This window comes from Uloborus diversus, chromosome 7, assembly GCF_026930045.1.
Source record: "Uloborus diversus isolate 005 chromosome 7, Udiv.v.3.1, whole genome shotgun sequence".
NCBI lineage: Eukaryota > Metazoa > Arthropoda > Arachnida > Araneae > Uloboridae > Uloborus > Uloborus diversus.
The window spans coordinates 11,857,767-11,881,503 of NC_072737.1; the positions used below are offsets into that span (position 1 = coordinate 11,857,767).

General features: G+C 36.4%; 1 protein-coding gene across 1 annotated transcript; it reads right to left on the reverse strand.

The window, feature by feature from the left end:
* Positions 1-865: 865 nt before the first annotated feature.
* LOC129226244 (clotting factor C-like) lies at positions 866-23,247 on the reverse strand. The gene is made up of 8 exons (XM_054860844.1): positions 23,045-23,247; positions 20,626-20,850; positions 15,093-15,314; positions 10,434-10,679; positions 10,335-10,361; positions 5,133-5,392; positions 2,816-2,983; positions 866-1,893 (listed from the first exon to the last, which is right to left on the reverse strand). The coding sequence occupies exons 1-8, from the start codon at positions 23,211-23,213 to the stop codon at positions 1,540-1,542; spliced, it is 1,671 nt and encodes a 556-aa protein (XP_054716819.1). The 5' UTR covers positions 23,214-23,247; the 3' UTR covers positions 866-1,539.
* Between the last annotated feature and the right edge of the window lie 490 nt (positions 23,248-23,737).

A 23,737-nucleotide genomic window follows, 5' to 3' on the forward strand; every position in this document is an offset into this window, starting at 1 on the left:
TGATATAGGATTAATTCTGTACCGAAAATAGCTGTTAACTTAGACAGGGGTTCAATTTACAAGGGTGATCAAACTTTACAGTTTTTACTGTATTATCTAAACTCCAAGATGATTCTCTCAATATGCATCGTTTTTCTAACAGTAATGCAGATGATTTAATTTGGTACACCACGCATTTTTTATGAGAATATGTAAATACAAAATAACAGGACATGTGACAAAGGGGGAGACTATGTGGTGAAGTGTGACCCTTTGTGACAAAAGGGCAGGGGAGTGAAAAATAGTTGAAACAAAAAAGGAACAATATTTATGGACAGCCCCTTAGACAAAAAACAATTCAATTTCGGAAACTCGACTACAGTGAAGACTGCGTAAGTTGACCACTTACGGTGCACTACTTTAGTGGTCAACTTAAAGAGGTTGATTTATATGATATAGCACTAATTCTGTACCGAAAATAGCTGTCAACTTCGACAGGTGGTCAACTTTTACAGGTTTTACTGTATTATATACGCTCCAAAACGATTCTCCAAATGCAGATGATTTAATTTTGTAATTAATGCTGAAGTGTTTTTCTCTAAAGAGGGTATTCAGACCTTCAAATCCAAGTAAGTTTGTCCAAAATCCGGCATTCTGGGCTAAAAGTCAATTCTTTCCCCAACAAACAAGTTAAACATTTAAAGGCTTTGAATTGATGGACAGATCGAATGTTAACTTTCAAAGAACTTCTGTATCTTCAAAGTGCCTGCACTGAGCCAATGTTGAATTGTGGATCGAAAGAATAACAACAACGCATTATAAGTGTTTAAAATTAAATTTTATTTATGAAAACAAGTGTTTGTTTCAGTTGCCTGAAGTATGTAGAGAAGGTTCTTTGTGACTCCGATTTATCCTCACGAACTGGAATAGTTAAGAAGGGTCGTCCACAAATAACGCCAAGTTTTGAAGGGAAAGGAAGGTTCGTGAAATTGTGACAGTTCGTGAGAAGGAAGAGGGTAACAAAAAGTGTGACATATATCTATATTATTACAACAATCCTCATATAAATAATAGCCAATGATCGAGTATTCCGCGAGTTTCAACAATAAAACTCGTGCCACGGCGTGATAATTTGATAACATGGTTTGGTAATGTTTAACATGGAGGAAACGGCTTTATATTGTGACAAGGCTGAACGCGATCCGGCAACTTAACTGATTTACTGGTAAGACTGTCATTTCAGGGGAATGAAGAAACGAAAAAATAGTCAACAATGAACGCTACCTACTGGAGTTGGGGTTATTATTTCAACAATCAAAATATCACCAAACGGGAAATGGTGTTGAATTGCTTCGTTCAATGTAGAAGCAATTTTCACCCGTCATACCTTGACGGGCGATTCTATAGTATGCTTAAAAAACAGCGTGACATGTGACAATGGGAGAAAAGTAGGCACAGTGAAGTGTAACGCTATGTAACAGAGGGAGATGGACGTCAAATTTGTTGAATAAAAAAATTCGACATAAATAATGGACAGCCCTTAAAATCTTTCCTATTTTATTATGAAATCAGTTTGCTACGAATAACCCACGGCAAGTAAGGCAGCACTTTGGTGATGACTGTGTACCTCTCGGGCTCACTGCATTCATCTCTGACACCAAAACTGACGAGTCCTTCCAATGTGTACCTTTCAGAGAAACTATCGTAGAACACCATGGGGGAGCCACTGTCTCCCATGCATATACTCGTGACTCCTTTCTCGAATCCTGCACAGTACATGTTAGACGTGATGGGGAAAAATTTCCCCTGTTTTTGGTAAGCCTTGGCACAGTGGTCACCTGGAAGGACGGGTAAAAAGGCCATGAAAAGGGATTCTGCGGGTAGGTTCCTTTCATTTATTCCCCAGCCGGCCACCTGAAAGATTAGATGGATTTTATCATTCATGTTAATGCAGTGAGAAAACAGACAGAAAAATGCAATTTGAAAATACAGGCTTCTGATGAAGAGATATACATCCATGGCAAAGGAAATTTTTTCCTAATTGTGGTCCTAACACGATAGTGTTGACTGTGTCTGATACATCGTTAAGGAAAGGAATGGGACCTTTCTTCGGGCATTTTTCAAAATTTAAGTCTTAAAGACGCGCTTGTAGACATCTGATAGTGTTATAGGAAATAAAATGGGTTCAGAAACTTTCCTCCAGTAATTCCTGGAAATTGAAGTCCCAAAAAGCGCAATTTTAGCCGACTTTCGACAACATTCCCCCAGAAATTTTAAGAAATTGAATTTCTAAAACGTAATTTTTGAATACCGCTATCAACAAAAAAGGAAAGAAATAGAACCAAGGACCTAATCTGTGGCTAAATCTCTATTTTAATTACCTTAAATAAAAATGATGTGTCCTTCCCCCACAGCAGGTGTAAATAAGACACGTAGTCGGATGTTAGGTAAAAAACAACCGCCCCCCTCCTTGAAAATTTTCTGGATCCACCTTTGATTCCATGGTATTTGAAAATTATTCACATTATATACATGAAAAGTAACAATGTTTCAGTAAAAAGTGTTTTTTAAAACTCCATTGTTAAAATATTTTAAGGGATCACCTTTAAATTCAAATGAGCATCAACTTTAAAATTTTCAATAACAATCCCCCTCTTCTATCAGATTTTTGCCCAGCATCAACATTCAACTTCATATGCCAAATTTCATTTAAGTGATTGCTTCAAAATTAAAATGAGATATTTCCACCTCATAATCCTAAAAGCCATTAAGATATTTTTGTGTATAATACCTACACTACCTTAGGTGCAGAAAAAATTTCTTTGTGGGTACTTACGATTCCACTTTTTCCTCGTCTGATATTGTCTGCCGTTGATTCCGTGGTGGGTAGACAAATGGGTTGGATGCGAGTAGAGTAGTGAATGTCGGGCGAAAATCGTACCAGGGCGATGTCAGAATCGTAAGTGGTGCTGTTGTAATGCGGATTCATGGTCACGGTCAAATTCTAAGAAAAAAAAAAGAATTTCTGTCATCCGAAATCCAAGACAAACTCGATACATATACAGTGGACTGTATCTGAACACTTTAATGTTAACATCCGATATTCTGAACACATTTTGATGGTCCCGGCGAAACTCCATAGACTTAACATAGGCTGACCTCTCTGCATTATGAACACCCCAGCAGGGGCGTGCACAGAAATTTGGGGACCCGTCCATATTGTTTACCCCTATATTTCATACCTAGTTTTAAAAATATTGGGGCCCCCTTCAGGCTCAGGCCAACAGGTGTCCCTTCTCCCCCCCCCCATGCATGCCCCTGCACCCAGTATTATGACCTCTATTTTTAACCCCCTTCAGTTATTACCTCTCTATACTGACCAAGTTCACAATCAGTGCTCAGGAATTTCTATGAACCAAATTGGAAAACCTGAAACACCTTTACAATTTTATCACAATGATTCAAGAGTATTAAGAAGATAAGGAGAAGAGGAAGAAAAATTGTTTTTGCGGACATTTGCTGTGTTACATAATTTGATGTTTCCGGGATGTCATTCATTTTCATATTGAAGTCTCATAGAGGTCATTAATTTCTGCTTGAGTTACATACTTGGATATCTCCGAGATATCATTCATTTTGACTGGTGTTGTGAACTTTGGTGTTCCCGAGGTGTCATTTATTTTGACTGGCGTTGTGAACTTTGGTGTTCCCGAGATGTCATTTATTTTGACTGGTGTTAGAACTTTGGTGTCCCCGATATATCATTCATTTTGACTGGCGTTGTGAACTTTGGTGTTCCCGAGATGTCATTCATTTCGACTTACGTTGTAGATTGATGTCTCCGAAACGTTATTCATTTCTTTTGCTATTAGAGACTGTTTGAAGTCTCCGAGACGTCATTGGCAAAGTGTTTAAGTATTGGCATCATATTTGGATAAGACTTTATCATTGCGATAAACAACCTAAATCGACCGTGGCAAAGATAAAAGTCATAAGCGCGATGTTGCGTTGTAATAAATTTCTTAGTGGGATGATTTTTGAAACCAAGTACCTCCGAAATACAATTATGTTTATTTTAAACGTTTGTTTTATTTTCAATAGATAAAGCTTAAAAATGATCAAATTTAAGAGTAAATAGAGCACTAAATTGAAGTATGGTGCTTTTACCCTCAATTACACATCCTCATCGACAAACATATCGACTCAGCCCCCAAGAAGAATGTTGGCTCTCATGGGGACTAAAGATGGTCATATTGCAGTACTCAAATAGCAAAATGCAGGGGAAAAGGACACAGTTGTTTGTCATTTTCATTTATAAAGTCAACTAACTGTATAAAACAGCTTTTGCGTCTTTTTACTTCCTTTTACGAAGTAAAGGAAGTATTGTATTCGCGAAGTAAAATTCGATCCAAAAATAGGCTTTAATTTACATTTTGCTCGCCCCCGAACGAATATTGAGTTTTTTTTTTCCGACTCGACCACACGTGGATATATGCCTAAGAACGTATAGACACCCGAAATATCCATTTTGACGATCCCCGAATTAATTACGACGAGTTTCCTCGTGACGTCTGTATGTACGTATGTGCATATGCATCTCGCATAATTAAAAAACGATATGTCCTAGAAAGTTGAAATTTGGTACGTAGACTCCTAGTGAGATCTAGTTGTGCACCTCTCCTTTTGGTTGCATTCGGATGTTCCTAAGGGGGTCTTTTGCCCCTTTTTGGGGGGAAATCATTGTTAATATCAATGCAAACTCAAGTGGTGTTATGATTTGGCAATCACTTGGCGGCATATCGCCAAGTTTTTTCGCCAACTTGGCGACAAATTTGGAGGGTTTTTTTAAAATTTAGTTTCGTTTTGGCCACTATTGGTGATATTTAGAAAGTTAACCATTCAATCACATTAAAATGTCCAACATTGGGAAAATTAATCTGCATAAAACTTTTCTTTGCCTCAGTTCGCAACAAACGGGGCAAAAATATTTAAAGTGTTTCTTTGCTTACTCCAAAGCACTACTATTATCATTAAATTGGCGTAAAAGGAAGTCATGTGATGCACACATCCGCTCGTTTTCCTTTTACGCCAAGTCCAATAATTTACTGACACTGTACATCAGATTTGTTTACATAAAGCTTACTATATCTCACCGTTCGTTTAAATACGTGCTTGTCATCCAATGCCGCATTCCGATGATATTTTCCGAAATACAGCTCAAAGGACCCCGGTTCATCGAAGCAATGGGCAGCAGACAAAATGTGTCTTCTGTCTATAAGAGCTGCTCCGCACACTACCATGGACTCGCCACCAGAGACGGTTGCCACGGCCACCACCCAAGGCCACTGGCCGGCCACGGTGGGCTCTCCATTTGTTATCCGGTTGGTTGCACTCATCTTGGACTTGCCGCATTCTGAAAAATTTATTCCAGATTATTGAATGGTAAAATCAATGTCATTATTACGCTAGTTTTCAGAAATAGTACACGTGTATATTTTCTGTTCCGACCCAGAGGCAGGGCATATGAATAAACATGATAAAACATCAATAACACGAGGCAGTCGAAGCAAAGGGATGTATAAGTGGACATTTTCAAGTTTTGAGTAAAACGCGCTTAAAGATAACATCCTAGGTAGATCCAGTAAGTTACCGCCCTATAGCCAGGGCTAAGGCAGAAATACATGAAGTACACCGCCAGCTCAGTCAATTCCAGCCAAGGACTGTAATGTAAACTTACTGAATATCCATGCCTTGCCTTCAATCTTCGAGTTGAACCGAACCATTGCTTCAGTCACTCATCTGGTCAGTGCTAATTCTATATTATTTACCAGTTTGTTTGTCACTCTAGGCTTCCTTAAGTTTTTTCCCACCTCCAGCTCATTCACTTCCTATGCCGGGCAGATGAGTGCTGATAAGCACGTAACTGCAATCCTCGACTGGAATTGACTAAGCTGGCGGTGTATTTCATGTATCCTAGGTAGGCTTTCATTGAAATTTTTTTTTCTAAATCATGCTGTATAACAGAACCTACAAGAGCTTACCAGAGCTCTATCTTGTTCCAAGACAGAGGAGAGGTTCACCAACCATGTGTACTGGTTATTTCCAGATTTTTAATTTTGCCACTCACATCCCTTTGCTTCTCACTGCCACATATGAAGTACGTAGAAGCAAAGGACCGTAAGTGGCAAAATTAAAAATTTAGATACAGCTATCATAGGGACAGGGGCGGATACAGGATTTCATTTTAGAGGGGGGTCATGCTCAAAGATGTTGTCTTATACGTACGGCAATTATCTTAAACTTTACCTACAGAATACGAGCGCACAGCAGCTTTTCCTGCAACGCAAACCTAAAGCTCAAGCTGACGGTTCCATCTCACATTGTATCACAATGAGACTGAACTAAAACATATTCGCCTTAAACAGTTTTCATCGATCATTCAAGGTTACGCAACTTGCATATGTACTTAAAATTAAACGCTGTTGTTTAATTCCAAAAAAAAAAAAAAAAAAAACAATATGTTAAATGACATTAAAATATTTCTAACTCAGTACCTTATTTTTTTTTTAAATTGAAAAACTGAACTTCTGAGTCATTTCAAGCTCAGTGCAAAATGTATGACTTTATTTTTCGGAATTTGAAAAACTGATTCATAAACAAAGTCTCTGCAGAAAATACAGCAAAACCAGTGTTAACCTTAATAATCAAAGTGATAATATTATTGCAAGAACTCTTGCCGACCTGAAACAAGCATTCCTAGCCCAGGAAGGGGAGGCAAGTACAATGCGCCTTACTGCAGTGTTGCCAGATTGGGGGAAATTTCCCCATTTTGGGGAAATCTGGTGCTCTCTGGGGAAATTTTGGGGAATGGGTTTTGAGGGGAATTTTTTGGGGAAATTTTTTTTCTTGGGGAAAACCTGGGGAAAAAAAACCTCGGAGGGAAAAAAGAATTTTTTTCGTATTTGGATTCGCGTCAAGAAGTAGTAGTTACATTGTTTGTATCAAATACCGTTGGTTTAGCTTTACTCAACTTTATGGAATTCGCATTATGGGGAATATTATGCTATGGAATTCGCATTAATGTTCTGCGTGAATAACCAGTTGATAAGTGAAACGGGTAAAAATAAGTGTGATAAAGAATGTTCTTGGATAAATATATACAAAAATCATAGTTTAAATGTACATACAGAAGCAGAGTAATCAATGCAAGCAGAAAAAAAAAACATTTGGCTATTTCTTATTCTTCGGTCAGGCGCTTGTATTTGTGACTAGTGGCATTCGCACGGCTTTGCCCGCAGTAGAAAATTAAAAGGTCTTTTGTTTCCCCTGTATATTTACAAATAATGCATGATGATCTTCTCTCCAATTGGCTTGCCTACGCTACGGTTCCATGTTATGATAGTTTGGTAATTTACTCGTCCATCTTATGATGATTTTGCTCGGGAAAATTTTCTTAAAATTAGAATAGAAAAAGAACAAAATCGAATTTTCGAGAAATCGCTTCTAGGTGCACACCTCCATGCTACAAACTAACTTTGTGCCAAATTTCATAAAAATCGGCCGAACGGTTTAGGCGCTATGCGCATCAGGAAGATCTTGACAGACAGAGAGATATCCAGACAGAGAGGATTTAGCTTTATTATTAGTAAAGATAAAGAAAAATAAAGATAAAGAAGACAAACAAAAAAAAAAAAAAAAAAAAGCGAAAATGGGAAGAAAAAAAGTTGGGGAATTTTATAAGAAATTTTGGCTATTTGGGGGATTTTTTTTTTTTCAAGAGACAAAAATATTGGAGGAATTCGATTCATTTTATGAAAATATTAGTGGAAATTTTTTTTTGAATTTGGGGAATTTTGATAGAAAACATCGCTTTTTGGGGAAAAGTTGGAAGGGAATTGGGGAAATCTGGATTTGACCATCTGGCAACACTGCCTTACTGTCAACCAGAAGAAAACTAAATACATGAAGTGCTCTAGGGCAGCGTTTCTTAAATTGTGTTCCGCGGAACCCAGGGGTTCCATTGAGAGCAATCAAGGGTTTCACGATACTCTCTCATTCTTTCATTTCCTTCCTTTTTAGAAGACTTGAAAAATCTACCAAAATAGCGAATTTTTAAAACTTAAATTTTAAACTTTAACATTTTGCTTGTCTACAAAATTTTATTTTCAAATTTTATTTTTTGTTATTTTTTAAAATTATGTTTTGACATTACAAAATTGTATTTGAAAAATTTTTCACTTTGACTGTAAATAAAACATTTCAAGAATGTTGCTTCAAACTATACTACTTACGAAAAAACAGGGGTTCCACAGAAACCTGATTATTTAAAAGGATTACACTCATTAAAAAAATTAAGAAACGCTGCTCAAGAGTAACAAACGCTGCTACCCACCTGCATATTGGTACCTATAAATTTGAAAATGTTGATAGTTTTATCTATCTGGGCTCTAAAGTCAACATTAACAACAATATTATACTTCTGAAATGCAAAGGAGAATTGGTGCTGCCATTAGATGCTTCTACGGATTGAAAAAGTACTTAAAATCAAATTTACTCAAAAGGGGAAAACTTAACTTTTAATCTATGAATCTCTTATCAAACCTGTACACACATACTCCTCAGAAACCTGGACATTGACAGTAGCGGATTCTAGAGGGGGGGGGGGGGGGGGGGGGGGGGGGGGGGGCCGTGCCCCCCAAAAGGATAATTAACTTACCCATTTCATTTATTATTTTTAATTGACTTCTTGTAACATAGATTTTTTTTTTTTACAGTTATTTGAAAAGAATGCAGCTGCCCCACATAGAGCATATTTTGAATAAAAGCATTTTTGTTTGCTAATTAAATAATTCAGTAAGAGGCCGGAGCGGTAGAATACATTTAACGCAATGGTTTCAAATTCGAGGGAACGTAATATCGCGATTCGTTCATTAATTCTTCTTTGATGGAATCAAAAATTAGCATTAATTTAAAAAAAAATGGTGCCTAAAAGAGTCCTTTCAATCTAGGAAGCTATTTGCGAAAGAATAGTTTTTTTCCAGCTTATAGAAAATGCAAAATGAAAGAAATCTCACGGTAGTTTCTTTGCAAAACCATGATGTTAATGGAAGCGGCGTATTAGTACCAAAATATCGCCTTGACTGTATCGTGGCTTTAAGAACAAATCAGAATAACTGCTTTGAAATTCGCAAGGAAATGGTCTCGTAATTCTTCAATAAAACTTATGTTATTAAGCTATGATTTTCTTTAATTACATACTACTTCATAATTAAAATACAAATTAATTTATAAAAACCCAAATGAGGAGTGGATTTATTTAATAACCTTGCCCTCGTGTTATAAACATTATGATAATATTCCTAATTAAAACCGCTCATTTTATAGCATCTCGGTGAAATTATATTGGGTTTATTATTTCATTCGCTTCAGTGGCGCAGCAAAGGGGAGGTTTTGAGGGTGAAAACACCCCCCATAGGCATTGGTTTTAACATAAGTGCAAATTCTAACACAGTAGTTTATGTATATGAAAGGTCTGTTTTGATCAAAAATATCTCCTTCAGAGAGTTTTTTGATCAAAAAATCCCCTTCAGAAGGTATTTTTGATCAAACCCCTCTTAAAGTAGGTATTTTTGATCATCTTTGATCAACCCCCCCCCCCCCCAGAAGGTATTTTTGATAAAAAAAAAAACCCTCCATATGGTATTTCTTTATAGTACATAATATTTATGTAGCTTAAAGTAGATTAATTTGCCTTAGGGGATCCTAAGAAGCATTTAAAAATAAAATCATGAAAACTTTAGTATGAAACATTGTCCGCGGGGGGGGGGGGGCTATTTAATTTCCGTGCCCCTCCAAAAGTTATTTCTGTATCCGCCCCTGGACATTGACACAAAACAATGAAAATGCCCTTGGTGTTTTTGAACGCCGTATTTTAAGCGCCATTTTTGGAGGAAAGGAGGTTGGTGGTATTTGGCACAGGCGCTCTAATTTAGGGCTGTATCATGCTTTTAAAGAACCTGATGTGGTCAAATTCATAAAAATTCAAAGATTCAAATGGGCTGGCCACGTTATAAAGTTCAATAAAGAACGATCAACAAACAATTTTTTTCTGGCTAAACCTACAGGAGCTAGAGCAAGGGGTCGACCTAGCCTCAGATGGGTTGATCGCCTTGATAAGGATTTTTCTACCATAAAAGTGAAGAATTGGCAAGCCAAAGTCAAAAAAAAGAGAGGCTTTGAAAAAAATTGGTAAGAAGGCCAGGGCCCACCCAGGGCTGTCATGCCACCGAGAACGGAAGAAATCGAAAGTGATAAGAGAATTCTAAGAAGAAAAAAATAGTTTTTGAAGTGCATACCTCCTTCGCAGATGGGTTTTCTGGCCACTGAGGAGGGAAGAAATTGAAAGTGATAAGAGAATTCTCAAAAAATGAAAAAAAAGTTTTGGAAGTGCATACCTCCTTCGCAGATGGGTTTTCTGGCAGACCAGAATCCGTTCACACCACAGGTTATTTCCTCCTCTCCTTTCAGAGTATAGCCTTCCTCGCACGAGTATTTTATACGAGTGTATTGCGGATATTCCTCTGGATTATCCTCTTCAGCAGGATATCGCCTTTGGTCTTGATTTGGGAACACTTGCACTTCCCCATTAACGACTTTTCCAGGGTTCTTGCAGTACATCAGTTCTTCCGCAGTTGGGTTTTCTGAAACAGTGATACAGGTAATTGAATGGATGGCGGTAAAAACGTTGTATGTTGGTTTTCAGCAATTCTTTTCTCGGTATAAAAATGATTAATATAGTCCAGATAATGAATCACCTGTGTTTTTATTTCATTTACATGGTCAGAGAATGGGCTAATTGGCATTGGTCTTGTAAATCAAGTGTCGAAAATTCATGGAAGAACGCTGTTTGTTGTAAACTTGCTTCGGGGCTTCCTTGCAATAGGAATGAGCAGGTAATTGAACTGAAAAACGTTGTATGTTGCTCACCGTGGCCTGTTTAGTATATTGCACTAAGCAGATTTGTTTTTTGGCCTGTGGTGAAAAGTTGTTTTCAACATACAACGTTTTTTCGCCTCCTATTGAATTATTCCAGTTTATTTTCTCTTGTTTTTGCATCTCCCACGAAATTTCTGTTACATAGCTATTGTTCAGGACAACCTGAACGTCAGTGAAAACGCCAGTTTTCCATTTTGTTTATCATCCTATACCTGATTAGTTACAGTAGCTTGATGGATTCAAGGTGGTCGTTTGGCGAGATAGGCAAAGGCAATAAATATAATTGGTAGACCCTTTTGCATTATAATGAGTTTTTTTTTAATGTAGTTTAATGGCTTCTTCATTTATTTGGTGAACTAGCTTTTACCCGCGGCTTCGCTCACGTTGATGTAGTTTTTTTCAATCGATTCAAGTTAACGGTCAACACAGGCAGAGGTCAAATAGTTGCCAAAAAAATGGTTTGTCTCCAGTTTCGCTGACATTTCAAATTGTCTGTCCCTTTAAATGTATCAAAAGGTATGATTAAAACTGAAAATCAGGGGGAAGGAGGGTAAATGAAATGTCAGCGAAACTGGGAAGACACCCAAAATATCACACAACATAAATCACGAAAACGTTCAGGAGTTCTAAAGAAGTTAGTTTGGGTAATTCTCAAAAAATCCAATTCGAGTGAGGTCAACTATTCTTAAATAAAGTGAAACAGTTCCCTTATAATCCCGATCTCCGTCAAATAATATCCTGCGCTACACCGGCTATCTAAATTATTGTATAATGTATAGCTTCTTACCGGAGATATCGCCCCAAAATAGGGTCAACAATCATTACAAATCCTGATTCTAATAATGTCCCTTTAGAGTGAGAACATCAAAACTTTAAAATCCCCATCAGAAGGAAATCAACTGATTCTAAATAACGTAAACGGTCCTGATTACAATACCAAAAAGTTCAGAATGAAAATACCATTAAAATCAGAGTAAGGACAAGTTTTTTTTTTAAAGTTCCCATTTAAATGAGAACAATAGTACAAAAAACTTCTCATTTCGCCAAAGAGAAAAATTCCCGAAATTCTCTATTAGAATGGTCTCTATCAGCGTTTTTAAATAACATTTCCCTCTGATGATCTCAGTCATGATGATTTCCAAAAATTTTCATCAGTGAAGGTCCGATAGGAAAAAAAAACAAAAAGAAAGAAAGAAAGGACAATATTCTCCATTTTCGCCATTAAAATAGGAACATTAATTCCACAAAATCCTAATTAGTATTATTAACCCTTAAAAATACACACACAAAAAGAAAATGAAAAGTTTCATAAAAATTTTAAGTAATTCGCCAATGCACTAACGTAGTCGTCTGGTAAGACTGGTGATAAAAAATAAATTTGGTGGATCAATTGACATTTTAATAGTAGTTTGAATATTATTTAAGAGCGTTGTTTCACTAATTCGGCGGATTAATTTTAACTTCAATACCTCATAGTACTTAATGATCTTTTTACCAAAATTAATTTGGCGGAATTTTTACATTTTAATGCAACTTTTGTAATGGCTGTAGCGCCAAAATTTTTGAACACTCGTCCCGAACACGTTATCATAACTCTTCCTATCAAATAAGTTTTTAAATGCCATTTTTTGTTTAGTTTCATTTTATATTTTTGCAATTAAAAGCAGCGTTAAAATGTAAAATAATAAATCCGAATCCATTATTAATCCCCAAAGGACCACAGTACCATACATTCGCCAGAGACTTGCCAAGTTTATGAAACTGCATAGAATGTTTGGTTAATCTATATTCATAAGATATGATTTTTAATTCCGAACAGAAGATGCTATAAAAAAAAATGTTTGCATGTATTTGGCCGTTCCTGGCGAAAAATAAATCTTTGTTCGACGATAACTGGGGGTAGGGGGCTTCATAACTTTATTTAGTTACCGGATAATTGTACGTAGCAAAAATACCCGGCGTTGCCTCGGTCTGTAATAATTATGAGAAACAATCGCTACTTTTTTTCGTTCTCTGCTGTAACTGAAATAACTCGAAACACACCGCTTTGACGTGATTAAAAATAGAGCTTCTTCCTAACAAGTAAAAGTAAAATGGCAATAAGTATGAAGAAGAAAATAATACTCTTTTAGAAACGAAAAAACAATATTTAAGCATATACAAATTTGAGGAATTTCCAAAATATGAAATTAAACTTCACTTGTTTAAAAAGATTTATCCTTTTTTTTTCGAACATAGTCTAAAACCTTCTCTATATTGCTATTGAAGTACAAACTTTTAAAAAACGTAGCCGCCCGTAATCCTTTACTGCGATTTAAAATGTTATTAAATTTTCATTAATCGTATTGGGATACCTTAAATGAGGCTCCCCCTCCCTACTTCGTAAAACTGCGTGTTACTAACTTTCATCGAAGAGATAGTGACACCAAATACTGAGATACTTCTGGTGATTATAAAATGTTGCTACCCGAAATGTTTCCAGTACATAGTAAATTTTAGCAATTGTTTGAAATTGTGCGCAAAGAAAAAATAATGGAAGTTTTTGAGCTCTTTATAGATTTGCTTGATTTAGTTGGCGAATTATTTTACGTGTTAACAAACTTAAAGAAAGAAATATTAAAGAAATGGCGATGTTTGGTTGCATGGTGAAAACCGAGAAACAGTACTGCGTACTCTTTAGCTTCACAAACAGCGACAGTTGAAAAAATTGCCAAATGCCTTAGCTATTGAAATGATTCCACAAAAATGTTTGGTTAGATTCCTGCTGATCGATTAAATACCCAGTCAATAAATAATTTTAAAAAAAAACACATTAATTGCCTCAAAGTTGCATTAAAATGGAAAATAATCAGCCAAATCCATGTATTATTTGCCAATCTTGTGCAAAAATCTTTTCTTCAAGATTTGACTTGAGAAAAGCCTTGAACAGTCACGAAAAGCAAAGATAGTCGATAATACGACAATTGTCGCTATCGACAGGGAGTTGAGATGATACACTAAACACTGTATTGAGTTGAGGAAAGCCTTCGAACATGGAACTAAAAAGCTCATAACTTGTTTTTTATTCTACTTAGAAATTTCAAACAGGTGCCATCTTCAGCAGAAAAATCAGAGCTTTCGATGGACATATAATGCAAAATATGTGCAAGTATTTTTTCATCCCCATATTAGAGAATTTATACGAAAATTTAGTTTTATTGCCCCCCTAAGGGGGTTTTGCCATCCATAACGGGACGAAAACTACCCTATGTGTTATTCTGATGCATAATCTATAGTATTGTAAAGTTTCATCAAAATCCGTTCAGTATTTTTCGCGTGAAAGAGTAACAAACATTCATACATCCATACAGACAAACTTTCGCATATATAATAGTAGTAAGATTATACGGAATTTTAATGGAACCTTAAACGATTTTCTCATGGACTTATTTATTTAGATAGTTTTTTTCCATTTTAATGGAACTTCGAAAGGGCTGCGACGCCAAGATTTTCTAAAACTCTTCATGACCGCGTAATTCTACTGACTTTAGATTTTAGGTAGCTCACGAAAGTGAATTTACGTTCTTCAAAAATAATTACCGTTCGTTAATCACGAACGTTAGTTGAGGTCATGTGTGTGACTTCAGTTTTTAGCGTCGACTTAAAATGGGTAACAAGATTTTTCTATTATAATTGTACACATCAGTTTGAAACATGTCCTGATGGAACCTAATGTCCTTGCTAGTGACGGAACAGTAGACATTGCCCTGTTACGTCAGAGACAACGTCTACTGACGGAAAAATCTCTAAACGTTGGAAAATGTTTCGAAAAGGTATTCTGCCATGGCCATTTTTTTGCCCTTTTTAATGATAAAATTATGGATACAGCATCTCAGTGCTCAACATGACAGCACGTTACAGAAATATTATAGTCTACAATTACTGTCTGAAACGCATGAAACAAACAAAAAAAAAAAAAAAAAAAAAAAAAAAAAATCGGCTTGATAATCATTAGCTATTTTTTTTGCTGCAAATTCTATCGCATTGATAAAATAAAAGGTTTTTCAACCATTTCACACCGATTAAATTAAATAATCTCTAACAAGTTATTATTCGTAGAAGGTATGAAGTTTACGTACCTTTCTCGCAGTAGGGAAAACTAGTCGACCACATCCCATCCGATTCACAGATGGCAAAATTAAGTCCAATCAGTCTATGACCTGGATCGCAATAAAACTGAAGACGTGTATCTTGACGAAAGCCTTCATCAGTTATGGATGGTTGGCGATGTCCTTGAGACGAATATATGACAACTTGACCGTTGGCGAGAGGACCAGGGTTATCACAGTACGACTCGAGGTCTAAAAGAATATGCAAAGGAGTGTTAGTGGCTCGGTCACCGAGTGCGACTCTCCCAGACTTACCAACCCAGATTAAAGCCATGAGCCGACTTATACAAGAAACAAACTCGACTTTGATGATTTCCTCAACTGTCGTGTCTAACTTACAATAATTTTCAGAGAGCACCAAACAATGGCCGCGTTCGAATAAGGCGACTGGCTAACCCATAACTAACCAGAAGCGAGTAATGTTGTCACCTTAACAAGTTGTATCATAAGACGTTCTAACCTTCTAATAGCCTCATCTGTCGACAGGATCAGATTAAGGCACTGGCGCGTGTGGTAATTGCCCGCGACACTAAAGTTTAGGAGGCACTAAATCAGTAACAGAAAAAAAAAAAAAATCATACCTTCTTAAAGCAAGGTATAAACATTAAATCGAGAACTATCTTTAATATTTTAATCTCATTCACAAATTCCTAAATCCTTCTAAGCTTAACACTACATTTATCCTATTGTTTCGGTTGAAACTCATATAATAGCTACTTTTGATACGTACAACTTATTGAAACCAGGCAGCATTTTACAATATCGAGTATTATGGTGAATATTTATTACACACATCACTTCTTTCCAATGAATATATCCATGCATTATATATGATAACATGCTTTTTACTACTTTTGATACTTACAACTTATTGAAACCAGGCAGCATTTTACAACATCGAATATTATGATGAATATTTATTACACACATCACTTCTTTCCAATGAATATATCTATGCATTATATATGATAACATGCATTACCGAACTTGGGATGATTGAAGTAATACACAAGTATCAAAATATTTCATTTCTACTCATAAGCAAGGGAGAAGGGAGCACCACAATAAGTTTGTGTCTTATGTCCTTAGATGTCATAGTTGGGCTATGCCTGACGATCAAACAATCATGCCCAGAATAACCGTATGTCGTAGCCGGTTGATAAGACCAAGTGGCATTTAGAAAAAGTTAAAAGCTTAAATGAAAGCTTTAAACGGTATATACATGGTGTTCTGTTTTAACCTGAAAGACTTTCATTTTCGCAACCGTTAGCCTAGATGTATACTTCCAATTGCAAAAATTTTCAAAATCAGATGCAGAGTTAAGATATTGAATGTTATAGATAAAATGAAAAATGAGTCAAAAAATACGAAATTTAACTTTTTATACGGGCCCTAGGTCCCCTAACTAATATTTAGAGAAATAATCTCCATTGAAAACTTTTACTAAAACAAACTAGTATGTTGTGGCCATCACGAAACTTTCTTCTATATTTTTCTTTTTTTTTCTGATCCCTCCCCATGCTTGACGAGGAAGCAATATTCCCAACAAAAACAAAATGACACATGCAAAAACTTGACTACCATCCCAATGTCTGAATTATTTTAAAAGCAAAGCAAAAGAGCGAAAATTGAAAGTTATTTTAAAAGCCTTGCTTGAATTAATTACAAATATTTTATTTGTTAACAAACATAAGATGGCAACAGTTAAAAATTTTAAATCATTGAGATAATATTTCCGATCATTTCCATTCAATTAAAATCACGAGAAATACGCAGACGACAATCTATTACGATTTATCTTTCTTATTGTTGCATTAATAAAGCTATTTTTATTCAAAAAAAAAAAAAAAATCAACACCTCTTGGAGCGATTGGCGTCAAAATTGAACCAATGCCTGTTTACGTATGGATTCACATATATTCCAAATTTCAACCAGAACGCAGCATTACTTCTTGAGATAGGGCACTCACAATGGAAAAAAAGAACGGGCGATTGCGCTACCCCCCTTTTTAGCTGTTGACACCAAAATAAAATCAGCTCTTATACCCACTAAGGACTACTTGCCGATAAATTTTTCTTTCATTCCGTTCATTATTTCTTGAGATACAGCAGTCACAATCGACGACAAAAAACGTTCTATAGCTCAACCCCCGTTTGAGTTATTGACACCAAAATTGAATCAGCACCTGTTCCTGTTAATGACAACATATGGACCAAATTTTGTCTGATTCCGCCAGTTACTTCCTGAGGAATAGCAAGCACGCGTAACTCAAAAAACGTCCCATTGCTCCACCCCCTTGGAGGAATTCGCGCCAAAAACCAATGGGCACATGTGAACATAGGGGCACATATGTGTACCAAATTTCGTTCGATTTCATGCGGTAGTTTTTGCTGTAGAGCGGCCACAAAAAACTGGCCACACACAGACGTGACACACACACATACACACACACACATACATACACACACATACATACACACACACACATACACACACACAGACATTTTCCAAAAATAGTCGAAATGGACTCAGCACACCTCAAAACGTTCGAATCCTTCGAAATTCGAAAATTTGCACGAATCCAATACTTTCTTCTATGTATTAGATATAGAAGAAAGTAAAAACTTGACATTTGTGCCATCAAACTCAAGGAGATATTCTAGTTTAAAATTTTAAGAGACCATACAGAAGAGGAGATTGGAATTTAACGCTCTTTCTCAGAAGAATGACAAGTCGTTAAAGAAAGAAAAATAAGGTATTTATATTTTTCATTGCTATTCAAAAATAAATACAAATGTTATGCCGTAATACGCAAAAGAACACAACAACACCTCGAATAATTGGAAAAATCACACTCTAGGCACACATGTAATTTTAAACACTTGTTAACCGCTATATTTTCCCCCAAAAGGTGTTATTGACGGCGAGTGTTAAGTGATGTAAGTCACAAAACGCTAAGTTTCATATCTCGGTGAATATTGGTCGTACTAATTGCAAGCTTTTTGTGTTGGAATTATTTTTCAATGGAGATTATTTTCCTAAATATAAGTTAGAGAACCTGGGGCTCATATAAAAAGTTAAATTTTGTATTTTTTGACTTATTTTTATTTTTGCTTCAAACTTTCCATATTTTAACTTTGCTTTTCATTTCAACCATTTTTGCAACTGGAGGTATGCATCTAGGACTAACGGTTGCGAAAACAAAGGTCTTGCAGGTTAAAACGGAACACTCTGTATATTATACAGGGTGTGTATTAAAACATGTTCTTCACAAAACCCTCAACCCCCAAGAAAAATATTTAATCACTATACAACTAGATGCCTTAAAACGATATTTCCTCTGCAAATCCAGTGATTTGAAAATAGATATTCCAAAGTACAGTGAAACCTGTGTAAGTTGACCACTTGCGGTGCAGTACTTTGGTGGTCAATTTAGACAGGTGGTCAACTTATAAAGGGGGTAATGATTTTGACACTTACTCTTTCCGTTCAACTCACTTTCATTGTTTAACATTACTTTGAAACAATAATTTAAAATGTTATTCAAATATTTTTAGAAGTTATTTTCTCAGAATGACGTATAAGTTATTTGATATTAATAATTCCTAAAAATTCATAGCTAATCAAAAATAACAAAATTTTCGCTGATTTTTTTTCTCATATACATTTAATACATTTATAACCATGATGATCTACTTTTCAACAAAATAACTCCTTATTCAAGTTTGGCGAACTTATTAGACACTCGTTTTGTAAATTCCATATGTGTCAGCTAATTTTCTTTTGCTTTCTCCCTTTTCAATTAATTTTAATATTTCATCCTTTTTATCAATCTGAAGTTCAACTAATTTTCTTTTTAAAGCCATTTTATGTAAAACTATTACACAAAGAGCAACAAGCTGGATTCTCATAATTCTAAAAGGCAGTTGAAAATGAAAATGTCCTATCTCCAAATCCCTTGCACCAGAAATACTACAATGCAAAGTAACTTTTACTCTAGCACAATTCCAGTGTTGCCACAAAATATTGCAATTGAAAAAAAAAACTTTTTACTTTTCTACTGACACATGTTTTCATTGAACAGAGAGTACAAAAGGTAATTTAAAATAGAACAACAAAAGAAAAACAAGTTTGGAGAATAAAAGGGTTCTTAGTAGTTTTCCAATGTGAGTTAAACTTACAAGGTTTAGTTATGCTGCTGTTTTATTTAGTTGTTAAAATGCTGTTTTGGCATCAAAAATATTCTTGGAAAGCTATAAAAAAATAATAAAATAAAATAATTTGCTAAATTAAGTTTTAAAAAATAAACCAAGTGGTCAACTTACAAAGGGTTTTTTACAATACTCCAAACCAAATTTGGGGTACATTAGAGGTCAAGATAGACAGGTGGCCAAGATAGAAAGGTGGTCAAATTACAGAGGTTTTCCTTCATTATACAAGATAGGACTAATTCCGTTCCTGAGAAAAGCGGTCAACATAGACAGGTAGTCAACTTTACAGGTTTTACTGTATCCAAGGCTACTGGCTACTGAGGAGAATCACCTAGATAGTAAGTTATGTCAGTATATGGTTATTTGCCATGTGGCCATTCAATGAGTTGGAACTAGTTCAAAATATATGGGACAACTCTGCGAAGAATTAATAAGTCATTGAGAAGATAACACTGAAAGGTAATCTTGGATTGCAGCACTGAATTTTAGTGTGGAAGCTCCTCTTTTAATACCCCCCTCCGCACACACATCCTTACAATGAATCGGCTAATGAGCCCAGGCATAAAAGTGTAAGATTCACTAGTGATGAATAGACTGCTGGTGGTGCATACTACAAGTTCAATTAAACTTCATCAGGGACCAGGGCTGTAGAGTCGGAGGGGAAATGACCGGCTCCGACTCTGACCAAGAAAATTTTATAACCTCAGACTCCTTTACCCCAAAATCAGTCCGACTCCGCAAGCACTGGCAGAGTTGCGGGCTTTGAAGGAATTTGACCGACTCCGACTTTCGGAAGTTTAAACTTTCGAATCCCGACTCAGACTCCTTTACCCCAAAATCAGTCCGACTCCGCAAGCACTGGCAGAGTTGCGGGCTTTGAGGGAATTTGACCGACTCCGACTTTTGGAAGTTTAAACTTTCGAATCCCGGCTCAGACTCCTTTACCCCAAAATCAGCCCGACTCCGCAAGCACTGGCAGAGTTGCGGGCTTTGAAGGAATTTGACCGACTCCGACTTTCGGAAGTTTAAACTTTCGAATCCCTTCTCAGACTCCTTTACCCCAAAACCCGTTCGACTCCGCGGCCCTGGTGTAAACATTATTTCTCAAACCGCCCCTTTCTTTTTTCTGTCAGAGCTTCTAAAACATCAGAATGCAAAGATTAAAAATGTAAGTATCGTTTTGGAACATCCCGCGTATTGTTAACGGAAACGTAAAATTCCAATTTAATGTGTTAAATGTGTTTTAAGGATCTAAAAACTGTAACTTGGATGTTGAAGATATTGGTCTTACCTTCGACGCACGAGGGAGTGACGCCGGACCAGAATCCATCGCTCTCGCAGGAGATTGAAAAGGATCCAGTAATCTGGTACCCACTCTGGCACTCGTATTCTAAGATGGTTCCTTTGGGGTATTTGTCAGACAGCCTCCCTTCCTTGCCTTTCGGAGTAAACACCGACACTCTGCCGTTTGAAATGGTACCGGGATCCCGGCAAAATATTTCATTTTCATCTTCATCTGAAATGAATTTCTTTTACCATGGATGTAAGGTAAACACACCAGCAGTGGCTAGTGCTTCAGTAGTGGCATCTTCAAGCTTTATATTTCAAAAAATAGCATTCCAGGTACCCCAATGGATTCAAAAGTGCATCAAACGTGCAGGAGATATTACCTCTTGCAAGTTAACTCAAAAACCATAAGGTTTTAAAATATCTACTGACTTATGGAAGACCATGTTGTAGTATATATGTTGAACTCTAACTCCGAAATCAGATTACCGTGCAGGTAATTGTCCGAAATCAAACGTGCAGGAGGTATTACCCCTTGCACATTTGAATCTTTTGGGAAACCTGGCATCCTATTTTTTTAAATACAAACCTTGAAGTGGCCACTACTGAAGCACTACTAAGCACTGACTACTACTGGTGTGCTTGCCTTACATATATCACATTACGCTGTCCCAAAAGAAGTGAAAGTCTATTCTATTTAGTCGCATACCCCCCTTATTGTTTTCGTTTTGTATCGAAACAATAGTAAAAAAACAATCATGCACGTGTATTAAAGCGACGTATTTAAAGAAACACAAGGTGTCCAGCAAAGGACTCCCTGATTTCAAAATTAGATATCTCGAAAACAAAGGACGATATTGAAATAAAATAAACGGTATGTTTATTGTGAAACCCATAAAAATCATATGCAGGAACTCGGAAATTAATTAAAAAAATTGCCAGCAGGTGGCGCTGCACAATGTAATTGCAGTAGAAGTCTCCATAAATAGTGCTGCGAAGAGGTTAGTTGTTTCAGCAGTAGTTTAGTCTTTCAGATATGCTTACATATACGCTACAAATTATCGTCCAACCTCTTAGCAGCACTATTTATGGCAACTTTTATTGCAATTACAGCATGCAGCGCCACCTGTTGGAACTTTTTAAAACTAATTCACAAGTTCCTGTATATGATTTTTAATGGCTTCAGAATAAACATACCGTTTGTTTTATTCCAAAATCGTCCTTTGTTTTCGAGATATTTAATATTGAAACCAGGGAGTCCTTTGCTGGACACCTTGTATGTGTATGTATAGACAGAGTAACTACAAATGATTCATTTGTTTTCGAAACACCATGTACTCAAAAGTGTAATACATACAACGATGAAAAATACATGAAAATAACATCAAATTCAACAAGTTTTGAAATTGCATTTTCAGTTGCAGCTCGACAGACACGAGTACAGAGTTTTTTTTTTAAATTGACGGCAAAGTAAGTAAGCAAGAAAGATTTTCTGTGTTACAGTATGCGTAATTTTTCTCTGTTATCGCTGTGTTTTGGGGCACATTAACGACATGTTCATGCACCCCATTACTAGAAACGTTAAAAGAACTCAAGGTTCGTATCCTGACGCAGGGATAACCATTACCAAGTCGATGCGCCAAAAATTGTGATACTGGTTACTCTACTACCTGGGAATGTATCGATGACATATGGCGCACATCGAACATTTACAAAGTGTAAAAAAATAATTTGAATTCCGAAATTTTTGAATTCAAATTATGTTTTTCGCAATCACGAGTTTCGGCAGTACCCTACTCATGGGAGTTATTGTTTCTAGAAACGGCTTCTGTCTCCTCAAGCCTGCCTTTCCTGATGGGCGGTTACGTGTGTATAGTTGTGTGTGTGTGTATGCGTAGACCTACGTGTATGCACAAAGGCGTGAGTGTATATGTGTAAAGGCGGGTGCGTGTGTATGTGTCAGCGTGTATGTGTGTCAGTGTGTCCGTGATTGCTCAAAAAAAAAAAAAAAAAAAAAAAAACTTGCATAATTAGACGTTATTTTCATGTATTAGTCTTCATTGTCGTTCAATGTGAGAATATTGAATGATTCATCATTCGGAAATGGATACAAATGCAGTAAAACCTGTAAAGTTGACCACCCTTGTAAGTTGACCACCTGTCAAAGTTGACCGCTTTTATCAGGCACAGTATTAGACATAACCATATAACTCAATCTCTGTAAGATGACCACCTGTTTAAGTTAACTAAAGTAGTGCACCGCAAGTGGTCAATTTACACAGGTTTCACTGTATGGACAATATAGCTCAAAGCCAAAGCAACTGGGGGTATGATGACTTTTTTTTTTGTTGCTACTTATAGTGGTTTTGTGAGAAAAATTCTTTAGTGCTTCTAACAGTTGCAAGGGAGTAGAGTCTACTTACCTTTCTCGCAATAGGGAAAACTGGTCGACCACATTCCATCCGATCCGCATGTTGCGGAATCATGTCCGATCATGTTATGACCTGGATCGCAGTAAAACTGAAGACGGGTGCCTTGACGAAAACCTTCGTCTGTTATGACTGGCTGGCGACTTCCTTGAGAAGGAGACATAACGACTTGACCGTTGGCGAGAGGACCAGGGTTGTCACAGTACGACTCGACGCCTAAATGATAATGAAAAATAAATGCTTGGTTATCAAGTACAACTCGTTCGGAATTACCGGCCTAATTGGAGTCATCAGCTGACGTATGGGTGAATGTACGGTAAATGAATTTTTTGCGTCATGAAGAAAAAGTTTTCTGTTTGGTTTATAATATTCATTATTTCACTTGTTGTCGTTATTTTTGGGTTTGTAAATACGAAGGTTAGAAGATGTATGACATTTTTTTGAGTTTTAGGCATTAGGGGAAAATGTGCTGTAAAGGAATGACATTGTTGGCACAAAATCTGCCAGAGGAGTGACGCCAGAGAAGTGACAAAATCGTATATAACCTATAAAAAAGCATCACGCGTTCTTTTTACCAGTACTTAAACATAATCCTTGATGTCTATACACAATAAACATTGCATTGTACAATTGTACATTTAGGTAACGATAAAATTTAAAAACATATACTTACCAGGGGAAACACTG

Coding starts and splice junctions, on each gene's coding strand:
- LOC129226244 (XM_054860844.1), bottom strand. CDS start 23,213: ATGTCTCCTTCTCAAGGAAGTCGCCAGCCAGTCATAACAGACGAAGGT. Junction 10,680..15,092: donor TTTTCCCTACTGCGAGAAAG/GTACGTAAACTT, acceptor TCACTGTTTCAG/AAAACCCAACTGCGGAAGAA. Junction 1,894..2,815: donor GACGAGGAAAAAGTGGAATC/GTAAGTACCCAC, acceptor CTAATCTTTCAG/GTGGCCGGCTGGGGAATAAA.